Here is a 17,046-nt window from a genome sequence, read left to right on the forward strand (position 1 = left end):
TAACCTTATTTCCTCTTTTATTTAACAGTTGCAATATTACTATAAAAAACTGTCATTCTTTTAACTCATTGTTACCCATGTCAGAAATTTCTCTTTTTCGCTTCTGTCTAAGAGAAAGATTCCACTTCCCACTCCATCTCACCCTACCTATCTTATGCAGGGGGGTCTGCGACACCCTGAGTGGGGTCCTAGCTGTCCCGAAAAACGGCACAATGGGGGAGACTTACCTTCGGGTGCCTGTTCCAGGCACCACTTACCAGGGTCCAGCCCCAGCAGGATCCAGGGATACCCTCAGGAGGAATGGCGTTGGTGAAAGAGGAAAGGTAAAGGGGAAAAAAAAGAGGCTTGATCTTCCTTGGTTTACACAGAAAGCTAATAAAGTCTGTGCCACCAGACTTGCTCTGTTCACGGAGGCCACAGGCGCCCTCTCAGTGGGGTGAAGACGCAGGGCGTCCCCTCCCCCGAAGACGCTAGGCGCCTTCCCGATTGAGTCTTAGAAGTCCGGGCAGATAAGTGTACTCAGAGGGCCCCTGTGGTCCAAAGAGTCATCCTGAAAAAGAGAGAGAAAAAGAAAAAAAGAATGACACGGGGAGACCAAGCTTCAGTGAGCAAGGCCTGAAACTTTATTTTTAAAAGGAGCTTTTATACCCTCAGTTGTACATAGAGGATAATGGAAGAGACAGAGTCATGCAGGGTCAGCAGTCCTTGACCCTTATCGAGACTAGGCTTTCTTTCTGCAAACTTATTGTATACAAAGGCTTTGGGTGATTTACATCATCTTCTGGCCAGGAGGCCTCTTAACATTTTTCTTCTGATAAAGGTCAGTTAACCAGAAAACTTATTTTCTCTAAAGGTGATTTTTCTAAAGATTGGCACTCCCCAAAAGCACTAAAGTTGCATTTCTATAGGGCAAAGGTGCAGTGGCATATAACAAGGAAAGAATTTATTAACTCAAGGATATAAAGTAGTTAACATCAAGGCAACTACTTATTTTTTCTATATACCAACTATATTAATTAATATATTCCCAAGGACACAGTGGGTAAGGGATATGGAAACTTGGCAGCAAGCATTGGCTCAACAATGAAATCCTTCAACAGTTCTATTCTAATAATTTTGAACTCCCCAAAAAGCTCTATATTGTAGCAATGTCTTAAGCTTTCTATGCCTCTTAAGGTTGGGAGGCTGTAAACAATCACATACGTAGTTGTAAGTGTCCGAATAAACCTGTCAGGCAAGTTAGAAAGCCATCCGAGGGGTTTGGATAGAAACACTCCTATTGTGCCCAGGAGACTTATTAACTAGAGCTCTAAGTTGATTTCTTTCAGAGAAAGGTGGTCGGGGATAGACCCAGTTAATGTCAGAGGAGTTGGTGAGAGTCATAAAATAGTAAGACAGATAGATTCTGGTTTTGGGGTAGATGCTCAAGCAGGTCTAGAGGGTCCCTCGAGTCCTGATCCTCATTTGCCTGTCAGGTCTTCTCTGCAAGAGCTTTGCCATGGGTGGGACCTTCTGTGGTGGCTCCAGGCACTACACAACAGGTCAATCAACTGAGAGACTACTTGTTGGGCAAGGAATAATGACTTTACTCAGAAAGCCAGGAGACCAAAAAGATGGTGGACTACTGTCCCAAAGAATCATCTCTGATGAGTTAGAATTCAGGTTTATTTTACACAAAAAGATCTCTATAGCTTCTTTTCAAATATGGACTTACTGTAGTTGCTGAGTACCTGAACTAAAGTCATCAGAGAATACATATAGTGAAAAAGGTAAAGGATTTGCCACAACCACTGAGTCTGGGAAGTATGGCTCCACTATGTTCCTATCTTGTGACTTTTGGGTAAGATCCTTACCACACACATTACATTGCTGTGTGTTTTCTCCAGGATAAATACTCTGATACTACTGGAGAGACGTTGAGCTGTGAGGATAGGGTTTGTTTTTGGTTTTTATTTTTTACACTTGTGAAATTGGTGAGGAATCTTTCTAGAATGAATTCATGTTCTAAAGACCTAATAAATACATATATATCTGGCTTCTATCCAGTATGAATTTTCTCATGAAGCCTAAGATGTTGCCACACTCATGATATTTGTATGGTTTCTCAGTAGTATGAATTCTCTGACCAACAGTAGGGTGTGAAGTTTGAACTTTGAATTTTGAAGACTTCTACCATATACCACATTCACATATGTTTCTCTCATGTATGGATTTTCTGATGTTTAGTGAGTGCTGAGACCTGAGTAAAGGATTTTCCACACTCAAAACATTTGAAAGGTTTCTCTATATGTATTCTGCGATGACTTGTAAGGTGTGAATTTCGACTGAAGAACTTGCCACACTCATCACATCTGAAGGGTCTCTCTCCAGTATGAATTCTCAAGTGAAGTCGAAGATGTGGTTTTTGACCGAAGACTTTTCCACACTCATCACATTTGTAAGGTTTCTCACCAGTATGAACTGTCTGATGAGTGAAAAGGGTTGACTTTGCACGAAAGGCCTTGCCACACTCATCACATTTGTAAGGTTTCTCTCCAGTATGAACTGTCTGATGCCTTAAAAGGATTGACTTTACACGAAAGGCCATGCCACACTCATCACATTTGTAAGGTTTCTCTCCAGTATGTAATCTCTCATGACTTATGAACTGTGAAGGTTGACTAAAGTGCTTGCCATACTCATTACATTTGTAAGGTTTCTCTCCAGAATGAAAGCTCTGATGACCAGCAAGCTGTTTACTTTGGCTGAAGACTTTGTCACATATATCACATTTAAATAATTTCTGTCCTGTATGAATTTTCTGATGTCTGCTGAGGTGTGACCTGTCAGCAAAGGCCTTGCTACACTCATCACATTTGTAAGGTTTCTCTCCAGTATGAACGGTCTGATGAATTATAAGGAAAGACTTTACACGAAAGGCCTTGCCACACTCATCACATTTGTAAGGTTTCTCTCCAGTATGAATTGTCTGATGACCTAAAAGCAATGACTTTAGACGAAAGGCCTTGCCACACTCATCACATTTGTAAGGTTTCTCTCCGGTATGAATTGTCTGATGAGTTAAAAGGGTTGACTTTTCACGAAAGGCCTTGCCACACTCATCACATTTGTAAGGTTTCTCTCCAGTATGAACTGTATGATGCCTGAAAAGGATTGCCTTTACACGAAAGGCCTTGCCACACTCATCACATTTGTAAGGTTTTTCCCTGTGTGCTTTGAGGTTTTGCGTTACTACTGAAGGATTCATAAAATCATTCCCATATATATTAGAAACACTGGTTTGGGCACAAGGAGAAATTCTTTGAAGTGGTGAAAATGAGAAACTGTTGCTGACAGACCTCTCAACTTCATTATATTCAGAAATTATCCCGCCAGTTTGAAATATCTGCAGTTTATCCTGAAAGTTAAATCCAAGCCTACTTCCAAACGGCTTGATTCCTGCATCCTTTCCATCATGTGACTCTATTCCATCAGGCACATTTCCATTAAGGCTTACAGGTGTTCCTTTGTAATTTCGTTTGTCATCTCTCCCCTGACACTCAAAGTCACACGTATTTTCCTGACTTTCCCAAAGATGAAAATGTTTGATTTCACAGCTTTCAGGTCTTCCCAGCATCAATATTTGGAATGTTTCTCGTTTATCACTGTTCGCTTTGGGTTGTAAATGCTTGATCACATGTGTAGGAGAGATATCTACAAGATAAAAAGAACCACAGGTATCATGTTCACAGTAATTCAAAAATAAATCCTTTATGTTGAATATATATTACACCAAAAGTAATACTTACAACAAGTTGTGAAACACCACAATGATGACCTTAAGTTTTTAGAAACACTAAAGGAATAGAATTCTTAACTTAAGAAAGCATGATAACATAAATTCACCGTTGAGGTAGCCTAGTTTTAAAAATCATATGTGAAACACACTCACGTTGGACAATCTTAGGCCAACTCTCAAAACACAGTATTTTTCTACCAGGACCTCTAGGAACGTATCAAACAACAGCTGTCTCAAAATGAAAAGAAAAATATTACACTATCATTGTATTCTGCATAGTTACTATACATAAATAAATTCTAAACACTATATTATATATTGTAACAGTAAAGAATCCAAAACCAAGTTTAACCAATTAATAATTAACTATTCATAACTGGTGGTTTACAATTGAAAACAAATGAGAAAATGAAGAATATGACTAAAACAATTCTTTGGAAACAGCAGTCTTCTAAATCTGCTATAGAACTACATACCCAAAAAGAAAAGGCATTTTCCAATGTTAACAAGTAGTGTGTGTCAGCTGTATTGCAGAATACAGGCTAAAAGACCATCATCTGTACCTGACATATACTAAGACATAAAATATTCTCCAGTTTTCCAATAGTCAATAACCAAAGCAATCCCTACCTATGTTGTTGTTGAGTCACTCAGTTGTATTTGACTCTTTGCGACCCTGTGGACTGTAGCCCACTGGACTCCTCTGCCCATGCAATTTCCCAGGCAAGAATAATGGAGTGGGTTGCCATTTCCTTCTCCATGGGATCTTCCTGACTCAGGGATCAAACCTGCATCTTCTGCATTAGCAGGTGAATTCTTTACCACTGAGCCACCAAGGAAGGCTTCTTTCTAGCCATGCACTATTCTTAAATGCCTGGTTTAATGGCATATAATAAATAAAAAGTGAGTGCTTTGTGTATTTACTGACTAGGGTCAGACACAATACTGCTGAAAAATGTTGCAAGTGAAAAGCATACAAGATATAATGTAGTTGAGGTCTGATAGAAAACAAAATTCTGTAAAGCAATAATCCTTCAATTAAAAAATTAATATAATTTTTAAAAGATGTAATGTAGATAAAGTCATATCATAAAGAACATGACAGAATATAGATATTACCTTTTTTAAACAAAAGTAAATTTTGAGTATTTACTATAAAACATGCACTACTGTAAGCCAACTGACAACACTAATTTGCTTTAAAAGGCTTGAGGTAAATTAACATGTTTTTCTCTAAGCAGAACAGGAGACACAACAAATGGCGCACAATGTGGTAAGAGAAGCAGGATATGAATCTGAACCTACAGACTGAGAAAACTTATTTGTAAACATGACCACCCACCAAATGAATAGATTAGAAAATATTAAAAAAAATAAATAAATAAATGGAACTTAGAAAGAAAATATCAAGGAAGATACCAGACAGAAGTAGTCTGTTTAACTATTACTCAACCATCCCATCTTGAAGTGGGTTGTGAGTCATCATGGATGCACAGAGTGATTTAGGTCATGTCCTGAGAAACTTGTTCAATATATGACCAGAAATCTTTATAGTAAGAGTATGTAAAAGGTGGAGGGATGTGGTAGTTGAGAACAGTGTTTCCATCCATATCAAGGTACTATGTGAGGAATGGTCAGGACTAAGAAAGGGCCTGCGTGGAGCATAGGATACATAGGTTTATGTCAGATATCAGCTTGTGACCGCATGTCTTTGTGAAGATAAATGAGAGTGTAAACTAATATACTGACCTTAAAAGAAAAGAACTGGTTCCGCAAGTTTATGGGCATTATACTACGGGTATGCGACAGAAACAAGAGAGATTTTAAAAAGTGACTGTGATATGTGGAGAAAGCAGGATAATACCTGTTATACTATTTACAATGTAATGTATCCAACCGTGAATTTTGTAAGTTACAATGGAATGCTAATATTCAAGAAAAACATACACAATATTCCAGGATATTGTGTAAGAATCTTATCAGCAGAAATCAGAAGGAAAATCCAGAAAAAAATGCTATCTAAACCTGGGTTCCTCGGCCAAATATGATTAACCTCTCTTTTGGCCATTTATTTCCTCTTCCACACACGTTCATCTCAAGATCGAGGAGTATCAAAGAAAAGAAGGGATTGAAACTGACTCTGGAGGACCTTCCCAGTTACAAAAGCCTTCCAGAGGCATCCAACTCCTTTTTGTAGAAAAAGGCTTCATTCTCCTAGACCTTCCCTGAGTTCAAAAGAGCAGATTTAAACAGTTACTAATACATAAAAGGTCATACCATGTTCAAGTGGGATTTATTGCAGGGATGCAAGATTTCTCAATAGCCATCAGTTAATCAGTGTGATACACCACATTAACAGTCAAAGACTAAAAACCATATGATCATCAATAGATGCACAAAAGGTTCTGACAAAATTCAAGTGCCATTTATGATAAAAACCCTTCAGAAAGTCAGCACAGATAGACCCTACCTCAACATAATTAAGACTCTTTATGTCAAACACACAGCTAACATCATACTCAACAAGGAAAAACTGAAAGCGTTCCCCTAAACAAAATGAATAAGACAAGAATGCTCACCATTGCCACTTTTACTGGACATATTTCTGGAAGTCCTAACCACAATAATCAGAAAAGAAAAAGAAATAAAAAGGAATTCAAGTTAAAAAAATAAGAAAGAAGTAAAACTGTCACTACGATGCTACACACAGAAAATACCCAAGATGACACCAGATGACTACTAGACCTCATCAATGAACAGAGTAAACTTGCTGGATACAAAATATATAGAAAACTCCTGCATTTCTATACACTAACAATGATATATCAGAAAGTGAAATTAATGAAACAATCCCATTCACCATCTCAGAGAAAACAATAAAATTTTAAGGAAGAAACCTACCTAAAAAGTCATAAGAATAGTACTCATAAGAAACTATAAGATGCTGATGACTGATACCAAAGATGACACAAACAGATGGAAACATATACCATGTTCTTAGATTGAAAGAAGTAACACTGTCAAAATGACTATACTATCTCAGGCAATCGACATATTCAATGCAACCCTTATCAAATTAACAATGACATATTTCATAAAACAAAGAAAAAATTTGTACTGAAATACAAAAGACTCTGATATCTAAAACAATCTAGAGAAGGAAGAACAAAGCTGGAGGAATCATGTTCCCTGAGTTCAGACTATAATACAAACTGACAGTCATCAAAGTGAAAGTGAAGTCGCTCAGTTGTGTCCAACTCTTTGAGACCCCATGGACTGTAGCCTACCAGGTTCTACTGTCCGTGGGATTTTCCAGGCAAGAATACTGAAGTGGGTTGCCATTTCCTTCTCCAGGAGATCTTCCTGACCCAAGGATTGAACCTGGGTCTCCTGCATTGTAGGCAGACACTTTACCGTCTGAGCCACCAGGGAAGTGGTATGATAATGGCACAAAACAGAAACACAGATCAGTAGAACAGGATAGAAAACCCAGAAATAACCCAATTTACTTAGAGTCAATTATTCTATAACAAAGGAGGAAAGAATACAGAATGAAAAAGTCTGTTTAATAAGTGATTCTGGGATACATGCATAGTTACATGAAAAAGAATGAAACTACAACATTCTCTAACACCACATACAAAAATAAACTCAAAATGCATTAAACATCTAAATGCTAAACCAGATACTACAAAATTCAAAGTGGAAAACAAATGCAAAACACTGGCATAAATGTCAGCAAAATTTTTTTGGATCTTAGAGTCATGGTAATAAAAGCAAAATCAAACAAGTGAGACGTAATTAAATTTAAAACCTTTCTGCAAAGCAAACGAAACCAAGCAAAGAAGAAAAACAACTTTTGGACTAGGAGACTATAGATGCAAATGATGCTACCTATAAGGGATTTATTTCCAAAATATACAAACACTTCATACAGCTTAATATCAAAACAAACAACCCAATCAAAAACTGGGCAGAAGATCAAAACCGGTATTTCTCCAAAGGAGACAAACAGACGGCCAACAGTCATCTGAAAAGATGTTTGACGTCTCTACTTATGAGAGAAATGCAAATCAAAACCACAAAAATGTATCACCTCACACTGGTCAGAATGACCACCATCAAACAGTCTACAAACAATAAAGGCTTGAGAGGGTACGGAGAAAAGAGAACCCTCCTGCACTGTTGGAAGGCCCATAAATTGGTACTGCCACTTTGGAGAATAGCATGGAGGTTCCATCAAGAACTAAAAATAGAGCTATCACATGAACCAGCAATTCCAATCCTGGGCATATATCCAGAAAGGATGAAAACTAATTCAAAATGACACATGCACCCCAATGTTGTTAGCAGCACTATTTATACCAGGCAAAACATGGCAGCAACCTAAATGTTCACTGACAGACAAAGGGATAAAGAATGTGTGGTTCATATACACAAGGGAATATTTTGAAGTGAAAGTAGCTCTGCAGTGTCCAACTCTTTAAGACACCATGGACTGCAGCCTCCAGATTTCCCTGTCCATTAAATTCTCCAGGAAAGAACACTGGAGTGGGTTGCCACCTTCACCGCATAAAACACAATGAAGAAATGCCTTTTGCAGCAATATAGACAGACTTAGGGGTTATTCTAAGTGAAATCAGACAGAGAAAGACAAATATCATAGGATATTATATGTTGAACTGAAATAAATGATACAAATGAACTTATTCACAAAATAAACTCACCAACATAAAAAACAAACTTATGGTTGCCAAACGGGATAGTGAAGGATGGTGGTGCAGGCATGAAAGGGAGAGATAAACTGGAGTCTGAATATGTACAAACTATATATATAAAATGGATAAACAACAAGAACCTACGATATAGCTCAGGAAACTATATTAAGTATCTTGTAATCTGCTGTATACCTGAAACACAACATTGTAAATTAACTATACCTAAAAAGGGGAGAAGGAAATGGAAACCCACTCTAGTATTCTCGCCTGGAGAAACCCAGTGACAGACGAGCCTGGTGGGCTGCCATCTATGGGGTCACACAGACTCGGACACAGCTGAAGCGACTTGGCAGCGGCAGCAGCAGCAGCATACCTAAAAAGAATGGTTAAAACAAAAACAAAAACACCTCTTGTGGAGATGTTCAAACAATGTTCCATGCTGTAAAAACCACTAAATGGGGGAAGCACTCTATGAAACAAGACATGTTGACAAAACTGAATACCCACCAGCAAAAGAATTTACTTGGAACATTATCTTACACTATAGACAAAAATGAACTCAAAATGGTTCAAAGCCCTAAATCTAAGTCCCAAATGTATAAAACTCCTAGAGGTAAATGTGCAGGAAATGTTTCTGGAAATTGGACCCACAAATGATTTCTCAGATATAACACCAAAAGCATAGGCCACAAAATAAAACCATTATTAATAAATTGAACTATATCCAAATTATAAACTACTGTGCATTAACGTGCAGTGAGTTTGAAAACACAATCAACAGTAAAAGAGAAAATATGTGGAAATCATACATCTGATAGTAAATGAGTACAAAGAATATATCAAGAATTTTAAGAGGGACGGATCACCAGTTCCACCATAGGGACCATTCCCCAATCAACCATCCAACGCATTGCAAATACAAAACAGAAACACTAAGAGTAACACAGAAATTTGAACTCAATGCTAACATAAAAAAATACAATGCACAGAACAACAGTGCAGCCAATAGCCTCATAGATAGAGAATGTGAACTTGGACAAACTTGTCCTGGGATAAATTCCCATACCATTTACAGACACTAAAATATATGGTCCTTGATATACATGAACGACACTGTCATGGTGCCCTTGACAGAGTCTCCAAAGGCAGAAAATGACCTAGAAAGATGTATCAGGTTTTCGTGATACTTTCTCTCTCATAATCCTAGAACATGCTGACCACTCTACTAGATAGCTTCAAGTGGTGACTTTGTACAGAGCAAGAAAATAACATTAGGAATAGTGTCCCCATCACAGTTTTCTGTTACCTAGTAAATCCACCCCACAGAGACTCAGCAGAGGCTGCCAATTAAACACAGGTGGATTATCACTGCAAGGAAACTAGATAAAATCTCAGACCCTCAGGAATATATTCCAAAGAAATTTAAGAGGTAAAATGATACAAAGTAAGGAGAATGTAACATGAGGAACGGTTGACATTCCCAGACTGGGTAGAGCAGCACAAGAGTAAAAATAATACAGCATGAAGGTCGGACATCACAGCATCTTGAGATGGGACCATGCACTCAACCTACAGATGGCAAGCTAAGAGCCCGTGGGATTCACATATGCTCCCCTCATAGGATCTGGGATCAATAAGACGATCTCGCTACCCACTCTCCATACATTTTCCTAAGTAACAAGCACAGAGGATCCAATCCACCAGCATTTGGCACAATGCTAAACAGAAAGAAAAAGCCCTTTTGAGATACTCATTTTTCTTTATACGTTGTATTTTTGACTATTTTTACGTCACTCCTCACTGTCCAGAGCTTTTTCTCATGCTTCAAAGTGGGATAATATTCAGATCTGAAAGAGAAATCCTGGGACTCCCCTGGTGATCCAGTGGTTAAGACTCTGCATTTCCAATGCAGGGGGTGCAGGTTTGATCCTTAGCCAGTGACATGAAACAGACACAAATCTGAAGAGGGTCAGTTTAACTTGTGAAGCTGTGTCATGCCCGAGTCACCAGAACTCTCAGATGAAAGACATCAGGGCCTCCCATGGGGTACACAGGGAAAATGCAGATACCCAAGGGCAGCTCTGGAAGGAAGTCATCCTCACCCACAGACAGAAGGTTCCTGTAGGTCTCCAGCATCACGTTCCTGTACAAGGCCCTCTGAGCAGGGTCCAGGAATTCCCACTCCTCCTGAGTGAATTCGATGGCCACATCCTCAGAGGTCAGTCGTTTCTGAAATGAAACCACATGTCACCAAAACGGCCATGAAAAGTTCTCATTTTCATGCAAAAGAGAAAGCGTAGTAAGGGGTAAGGATTGACTTGGTTGAAGTATGTGTTCTAACAGATCCATGCAGGGGTATCTGGAGAAATTATGCATCTCTAATTTTAATTTCTTATGCTTTTTCATTAGGCCTTATGAGATCCTCCAATTAATATGGAGTTTTCATCACTGCTCAAAATCCATGAAATGTATATAAATACAACTCAACAGTGTATTGGCTATACAGAAGTATCAGATATTATGTTTAACCCAGTGAGTGCAATTCATTATCTAGATGAGGTACAGCATGAGTGGTGTCTTCAGAGATGATGAAGTCCAGGGCACTTTTAATGGAAAGGTCAAAAGTTTCAGTTATGACATCGATAACAGCAGCAAGGACCAAAAGTGTCTGAAGGCTTCCGGCTGCTCTAAATTACTGTATATTACTCTAAACATTAAACAAGTACTTTACAGGCAAGAACCTGCCATCAATATAATAGCTCATTAAAGAACGACCTGTTTCCACCTTACAGAAGAAAAACTGTGTCACAGACAGACACCCTGAGAAACTCAACTCAGATCAAGAAGGTAAGAAACGTTACACGAAGCACCTGAACTCAGAGGCTTGGGCTCAGCAACTGAAGCTTAAGCATCTAACAGTTAAGTAATACGGACAACATTAAAAGTCCTTTGACAGAGGGCTCCTAAAGAAAACTTGAAAGAAGTCCAAGGTGAGCCTCCTCCCTGCCCCTCTTGTCTGCACCAGGAGCAGCTCTCGGGCCTTGGGCCTTCATCCCCTGAAAATGGACCTCGGCGCCAAATTTGTCTCCACTCACTTCTTGATCAGGAGAACCTCCCTGCTGTTGATTGATCACTGTTCAGAGTGGTGGTGAAGGGCGGGAGACACTGACCGATGAGAGCCACAGCAGCTTGGGAGCCCCAGGTCCCCGGAACATCTCACTTATTCCTAGCCACAGCTTCCAAACCACTGTCATTTCAAGGGACTCTGACACAGCAGCCAAGTTCACTGGAGCTGGAGCTGCCACAGCAGGGGTTGCTGGCTCCGGGGCTGGAAGTGGGACTTGTTTGGGACCTTCATCACTGTTAGGCCAGGAACCCTTCTCTGAAACAGTAGCTCTTGTAGGCCATGGGCTTGGCCCTCTCAAAGGCCATGGGGCACTTTTGCTTGATGGTGGTGTAGCTCATATTCTTCACGATGTGAAGGAGCTGTTTCCACCTCCCATAGTTCTTTCTTCTGTGTCTGTCCTGTATATTCCCTTTCCCGTAACTCCTCAGGAAGCCTGGGGAAAGTGGTGGGCTCACGGTTTGACAGAAGGAAATCAAATAAATATTGTATTAATATGAAAAAAAACACAAAGTTCAAGCAAACAATGTGGAATGGCATGAAAGGTCATTATAGATGTGGATACAGAAACACAACGGATAGTAATTTACTACTTAAAACACTAATAGGATTGTTTAGAAAATTTCAAGGCCACAGATTATACTGATAAATAATTTCAACTCAAAATAAAAAAGGTGATATGTAGTTTTTAAATAATGATGTCTTCTATCTAAACCACAGACTTGCACATGAATGCATACATATCTATAAAAAATTAACTGAAATGAGAGAAAGCATCTCTGAAAGATGTTTTTGGACAATTTTATATCATCCATGTATTCACATGCATTTCAGCATCTTTCAGACAATAAAAATCTATCCTTTGTACTCAGTTGAGTTTGTCAAGAGCATTCTATACTAGGCTACCAAAAGAAAACTGGTAAAAACATAAAAAAAAAAAATACTTGAAGTAAATTCATAATAAAATTATGATATACAAAAATACAAATACAATTTTATCCACTTAAATTTACATAGCAAGGCATTAACAGAAGTCAAAGACTGTCTTTGCTTTTTTTCCCCATTAATAAAACAGTGATTTGAAATTAGAAGAATAATTAGATCATGACAAAAAAAAACTATAGTAATAGTAAAGTAAAAAAAACTTCTTGGAGAATTAAAAATCATGGCAAAAAAAGAATATGAAAAAAATATAGTTATTAAGCAAGACTATCTCAAGAAACATCATGATGGGAAGGAAAAATTCAAAATATTCCTTCTAAAATTACAATGGCATGAAAGGAGCTGTCCAGGGTGTCTGTCTTTCACCACCATACGATGCGCATGAGCAGGGGCCACTAGAAAAAGTAACAGGAGGAAAAACACAGGGCAAGAGACACAGAGTTTGTCAGAGAGTTGAAACAGGTAGTACTCACAAACCTAAGGACATGGAAAGGTGAACAGTCAAAGGATGGAAAAAGTCCATCCTAAAGAGAGCAGGGGAGACTGTTATATCAGACAAAATAAACTGAAGAAAAAAAATGTGCAATGAGATAAATATTGTATAATGATAAAATGGTCAATTTACCCAAAAGCTGTAACAAGTAAAATATATATATATATATATACATCTTATATTAGATATGTTAGAAAAATGAAGCAAACATTAAGGGAAAGGAAGACAGAAATAGTGGCACAGGAATAGTATGATATTTCAATGTCCAAGTTGAACAGGCATGTACAGATCACACGGCCCAACAAAAGCATAAAACATGGGCATCTCAAGGACACACAAAACATTCTCTATGAGACACCACAGGTTAGGCCCAAATCAACAATTTTAAGAGACTGCTACCATGAAAGTATTGAGAGGGTAACAGGCAGGAAGGCCAGGGGTCTCCAAAAGGAGGAAGGAGCCTCCAAGTGTCAGACCTTTTTCTCAGTCTTAAGTGGCAGGAGGAAACAAACTAGCTATATTTTTTCCTTCTCCATACAAATTTAAAAAGAGGTTTCTCTTAAAATACTGTGTTGCCATAATGACACCTGGCTTCACCTGAAGTTAACTATTCTCAAACCTTGAGTGAACCAATGCCTTTCTCTTATGGAAATGTTCATCTTAAGCTATGCGAATGTACTATATGCATTTACCCCAAACTCTGTCTTCAAGTCGGTTCTGCCTCTTGGCTCAGAACCTACTTGACAAACCACTATGTTATATTCCGATACTGCTCCCCTAATTTATGTAAACGAAACTATTTGTATGGTGATCTGCCCTTCTTCAAGATTCAAGTTAATCATTTTACGGCCCAGGATGAACCATTTGGTGCCAAGATTCTCCCCAAATGCATCTTATGGGTGAGGGGCCTGGTGCCATTCTGAGTTTTAAGACATTCCTTTCTTTCATTAACAGACTGCTAGTGACTATAGAACATCCAGCTGAAGACTAGCAGGGGGGTACTCTTTCTGCCCCCTTCTGATGCCTATGTCAGAAGCTTTCTCTATCTCCTTTATACTTTAATAAACCTTTATTACACAAAAGCTCTGAGCCATCAAGCCTCGTCTCTGGCCCCTGACTGAATTCTTCTCCTCCAGGGCCAAGAATCCCGGCGTCTTTGCGTGATTCAACAACCACCTTTCAGGATCTTCCCTAACAATGAAATAAATACAAGAAAAAAAGAAAATTCCCCAAATGTGGACATTAAACAACTCACTCTTACACCACAAATGGGTCTAAGAAAAAAATCACATGGAAATTTTTAAATACAGGGATGAAAACGAAAAGACAACATTAGAAAATTTATAACACACAGAGAAGACTGTACTAAAAGCAAAGTCTGAACCGTTAAATGCTTACAGTAAAGAAGAGACAAGATCTTAAATCTGAAATCTATTTTTAGACCTTTAGGAAGCAGAAAACAGAAAACAAACTAAACTCAAGTTTAGCAGAAGGAAACACGTAAATAAGAAAGATTAAACCAGAGATACAGCAGAAAGAAGAAAACTATAAAAATCAACAAACCAAGAGCTGATGTTTTGAAAAAAACTGTACAGGAAAACCCCCACCTAGACTAAGGAAAAGAGAAAAAAAGATTCAAATAACTAAAAACAGATATGAAACAGGACTGATTACACCTGAGGTCCAAGAAAGTTTCTAAAGATAAGGAAGTACTATGACCAATAATGCCGATAAATGACAGAATATAGGAGATACTGGCAAATTCTCAGAAACACACAAACTCTTTTACTTATTAAAAAATAAAAACATTGAGAAGTGTTGAAAGTGAAAGTGTTAGCCACTCAGTCGTGTCTGACTCTTTGTGACCTCATGGACTGTAGCCCACAAGGCTCCTCTGTCCATGGAATTTCTCCAGACAAGAATACTGGATTAGACAGCCATTCCTTTCTCCAGGGAATCTTCCGACCCAGGGATAGAACCTGGGTCTCCCTCACTGCAGGCAGATTCTTTATGATTCGAGTCACCAGGGAAGCCCATTATACCTAGAGAGATTTAAGAAATAGTCAGAAACCTCTAAGAAAAATACAGGACCAAATTCTATGAAACATTTACAAAAGAATTACCACTAAGCCTGCTAATTCTATGGAGCAAGCATGATTCGAATAGTTTGCTGATTTCCCAAAGACACAAGAAAACTAGAAACCAGTACCCCTGACGAATACTGATGCAAAATTAAAATACTTGCAAACCCTCTTCAACACATATTAAAAAGATCTGGAGAAACAAACATAGAGAACAGACAGAGGCGGGAGGGGAGGAAGGAGAGGGTGAGATGTATGGAGAGAGTAACAAGGAAACTTACATTACCATATGTAAAGTAGAGAGCCAATGCGAATTTGCAGAATGACTCAGGGAACTCAAACAGGGGCTCTCTAACAACCTACAGGGGTGGGAGAGGGAGGAAGATGGGAGGGAGGGGACATAGGTATACCTATGGCTGATTCATGTTGGTATTTGGCAGAAAACAACAACTTCTGTAAAGCAATTATCCTTCAATTAAAATAGATAAATAAAAAGATCTGACACCATGACCAAGTGGAGTTTACTCATATAAGGCAAGGAGAAGTCAACATACAAAAATCAATTAATATGACACACTACATTAACAGATTTAAGGGAAAAAAAAATACAGGATCATCTCGATGCAGAAAAAAACCATTCGACAAAAATTTGACAACCTTTCAAGATGGAACACTCAACAAGCTACAAACAATAAACCATACCAACATCAACATAATAAATGCCATTATGAAAAGAGCACAGCAATGGGGAAAGAATGAAAGATCTTTTCCTTTAAGGTCAAGAAGAAGACCAGGATGCACACCCTGCACTACAGTTCAACAAAGCACTGAAACCCTTAGAGCAATTAGATGAGAAAAAGAAATCAAAGGTCAGCAAATTGAAAAAGAAGGAAATTTATCTTCTTTCCCACGTGACAAAGTTTCATACGTAAAAGTCATAAAGATTACAAAAGAAACATGCTATATCAAAAAAGATTCTTTAATAACCACACAAAGGATCAATCAACCAATTAACTTATTATCAAAACTGCCATGGCAATCTTTGTAGAAGCAGAATAAAACATGGTGAAAGTTATAAAACTATTCAAAGAGCAAACAGCAAAACGCCTGAAGAAGGAAGATGGAGGTCTCTCTATTCCAAAACCTATTACAAGGTAATCAAGGTGATGTCGTACTGGTATAAAAACAGACAAATAAACCAAATGAACAGAACACAGTACTCAGAAATAATTCTTTCTGTATATGTAAGGTATATCCACAAGGATGTATCTACAAGATACACAAAAGGGCAAGGACAATCTCAATAACCATGATGCTGAGAAAATAGATATCCACCAGCAAAAAAATGAAGCTGAAATCTTGCTTCCATTAAAAGTTAAAACATTTCTGTGTCAAAGGATTCAATCCACAGAGTGAAAGGACACCCTCTGAAGAATGGTGGTGATGAAAATTTCCACTTGCCAGAGACTTAGATTCATTTCATAGATTAAATCTGATGATCAACTAAAAAACCCTGTATCACTGATGTCTATTTCTGAACTTTCCATTCTATTAAAAATAAGGATTTAAGGAGACTGACCCACATCTTTAGCTTGAACTGCCTTAACAAAGAACAAACTGCCCCTAAGTGATCTGATTCCCAGATTTCACCAGCTATTGTGCATATTAATACCTGACTTCCAAAGTGCAGTTTCCTTATCCTGGTTGACAGAGAGCAGACAGTGTCCAGGTGGGCCCTAAGCAATCCCTGCAGCCTAACAGCACTAAGACCCCATCTCCAACTCGTGGGTGAGAAGTCCTGCCCAGGACGGTGCCCAGGGGAGCCTCCTCACAAGGGCCAGGTCACCGGGTCATGGGGAGACGGGATCTAAGTGGAGACGACAGGCCCTGAGGCAAGGCCCCGGATGAGT

General features: G+C 38.6%; 1 protein-coding gene and 1 pseudogene across 5 annotated transcripts in view; one reads left to right on the top strand and one right to left on the bottom strand.

Annotated features, from left to right (window-relative positions):
* Window positions 1-916: 916 nt before the first annotated feature.
* Window positions 917-17,046, bottom strand: part of LOC123327538 (zinc finger protein 160) — a 65,358-nt gene continuing 49,228 nt past the window's right edge. For 4 of the 5 annotated variants that reach the window (XM_045163344.1, XM_044931579.2, XM_044931580.2 and 1 more), the window contains 2 exons: window positions 10,599-10,725; window positions 917-3,693 (listed from right to left, as the gene is read on the bottom strand). In XM_045163344.1, the coding sequence (XP_045019279.1) occupies window positions 2,201-3,693; window positions 10,599-10,725 (1,620 nt within the window). In that variant the 3' untranslated portion in view covers window positions 917-2,200. Of the gene's footprint in view, window positions 3,694-8,749; window positions 8,792-10,598; window positions 10,726-17,046 lie in introns of those variants that run through there. The other variant, XM_044931581.2, reaches the window with a different exon arrangement.
* LOC123465139 lies at window positions 11,517-11,956 on the top strand (annotated as a pseudogene).

Source organism: Bubalus bubalis, chromosome 18 (assembly GCF_019923935.1).
Source record: "Bubalus bubalis isolate 160015118507 breed Murrah chromosome 18, NDDB_SH_1, whole genome shotgun sequence".
In the NCBI taxonomy this organism is placed as follows: Eukaryota; Metazoa; Chordata; class Mammalia; order Artiodactyla; family Bovidae; genus Bubalus; species Bubalus bubalis.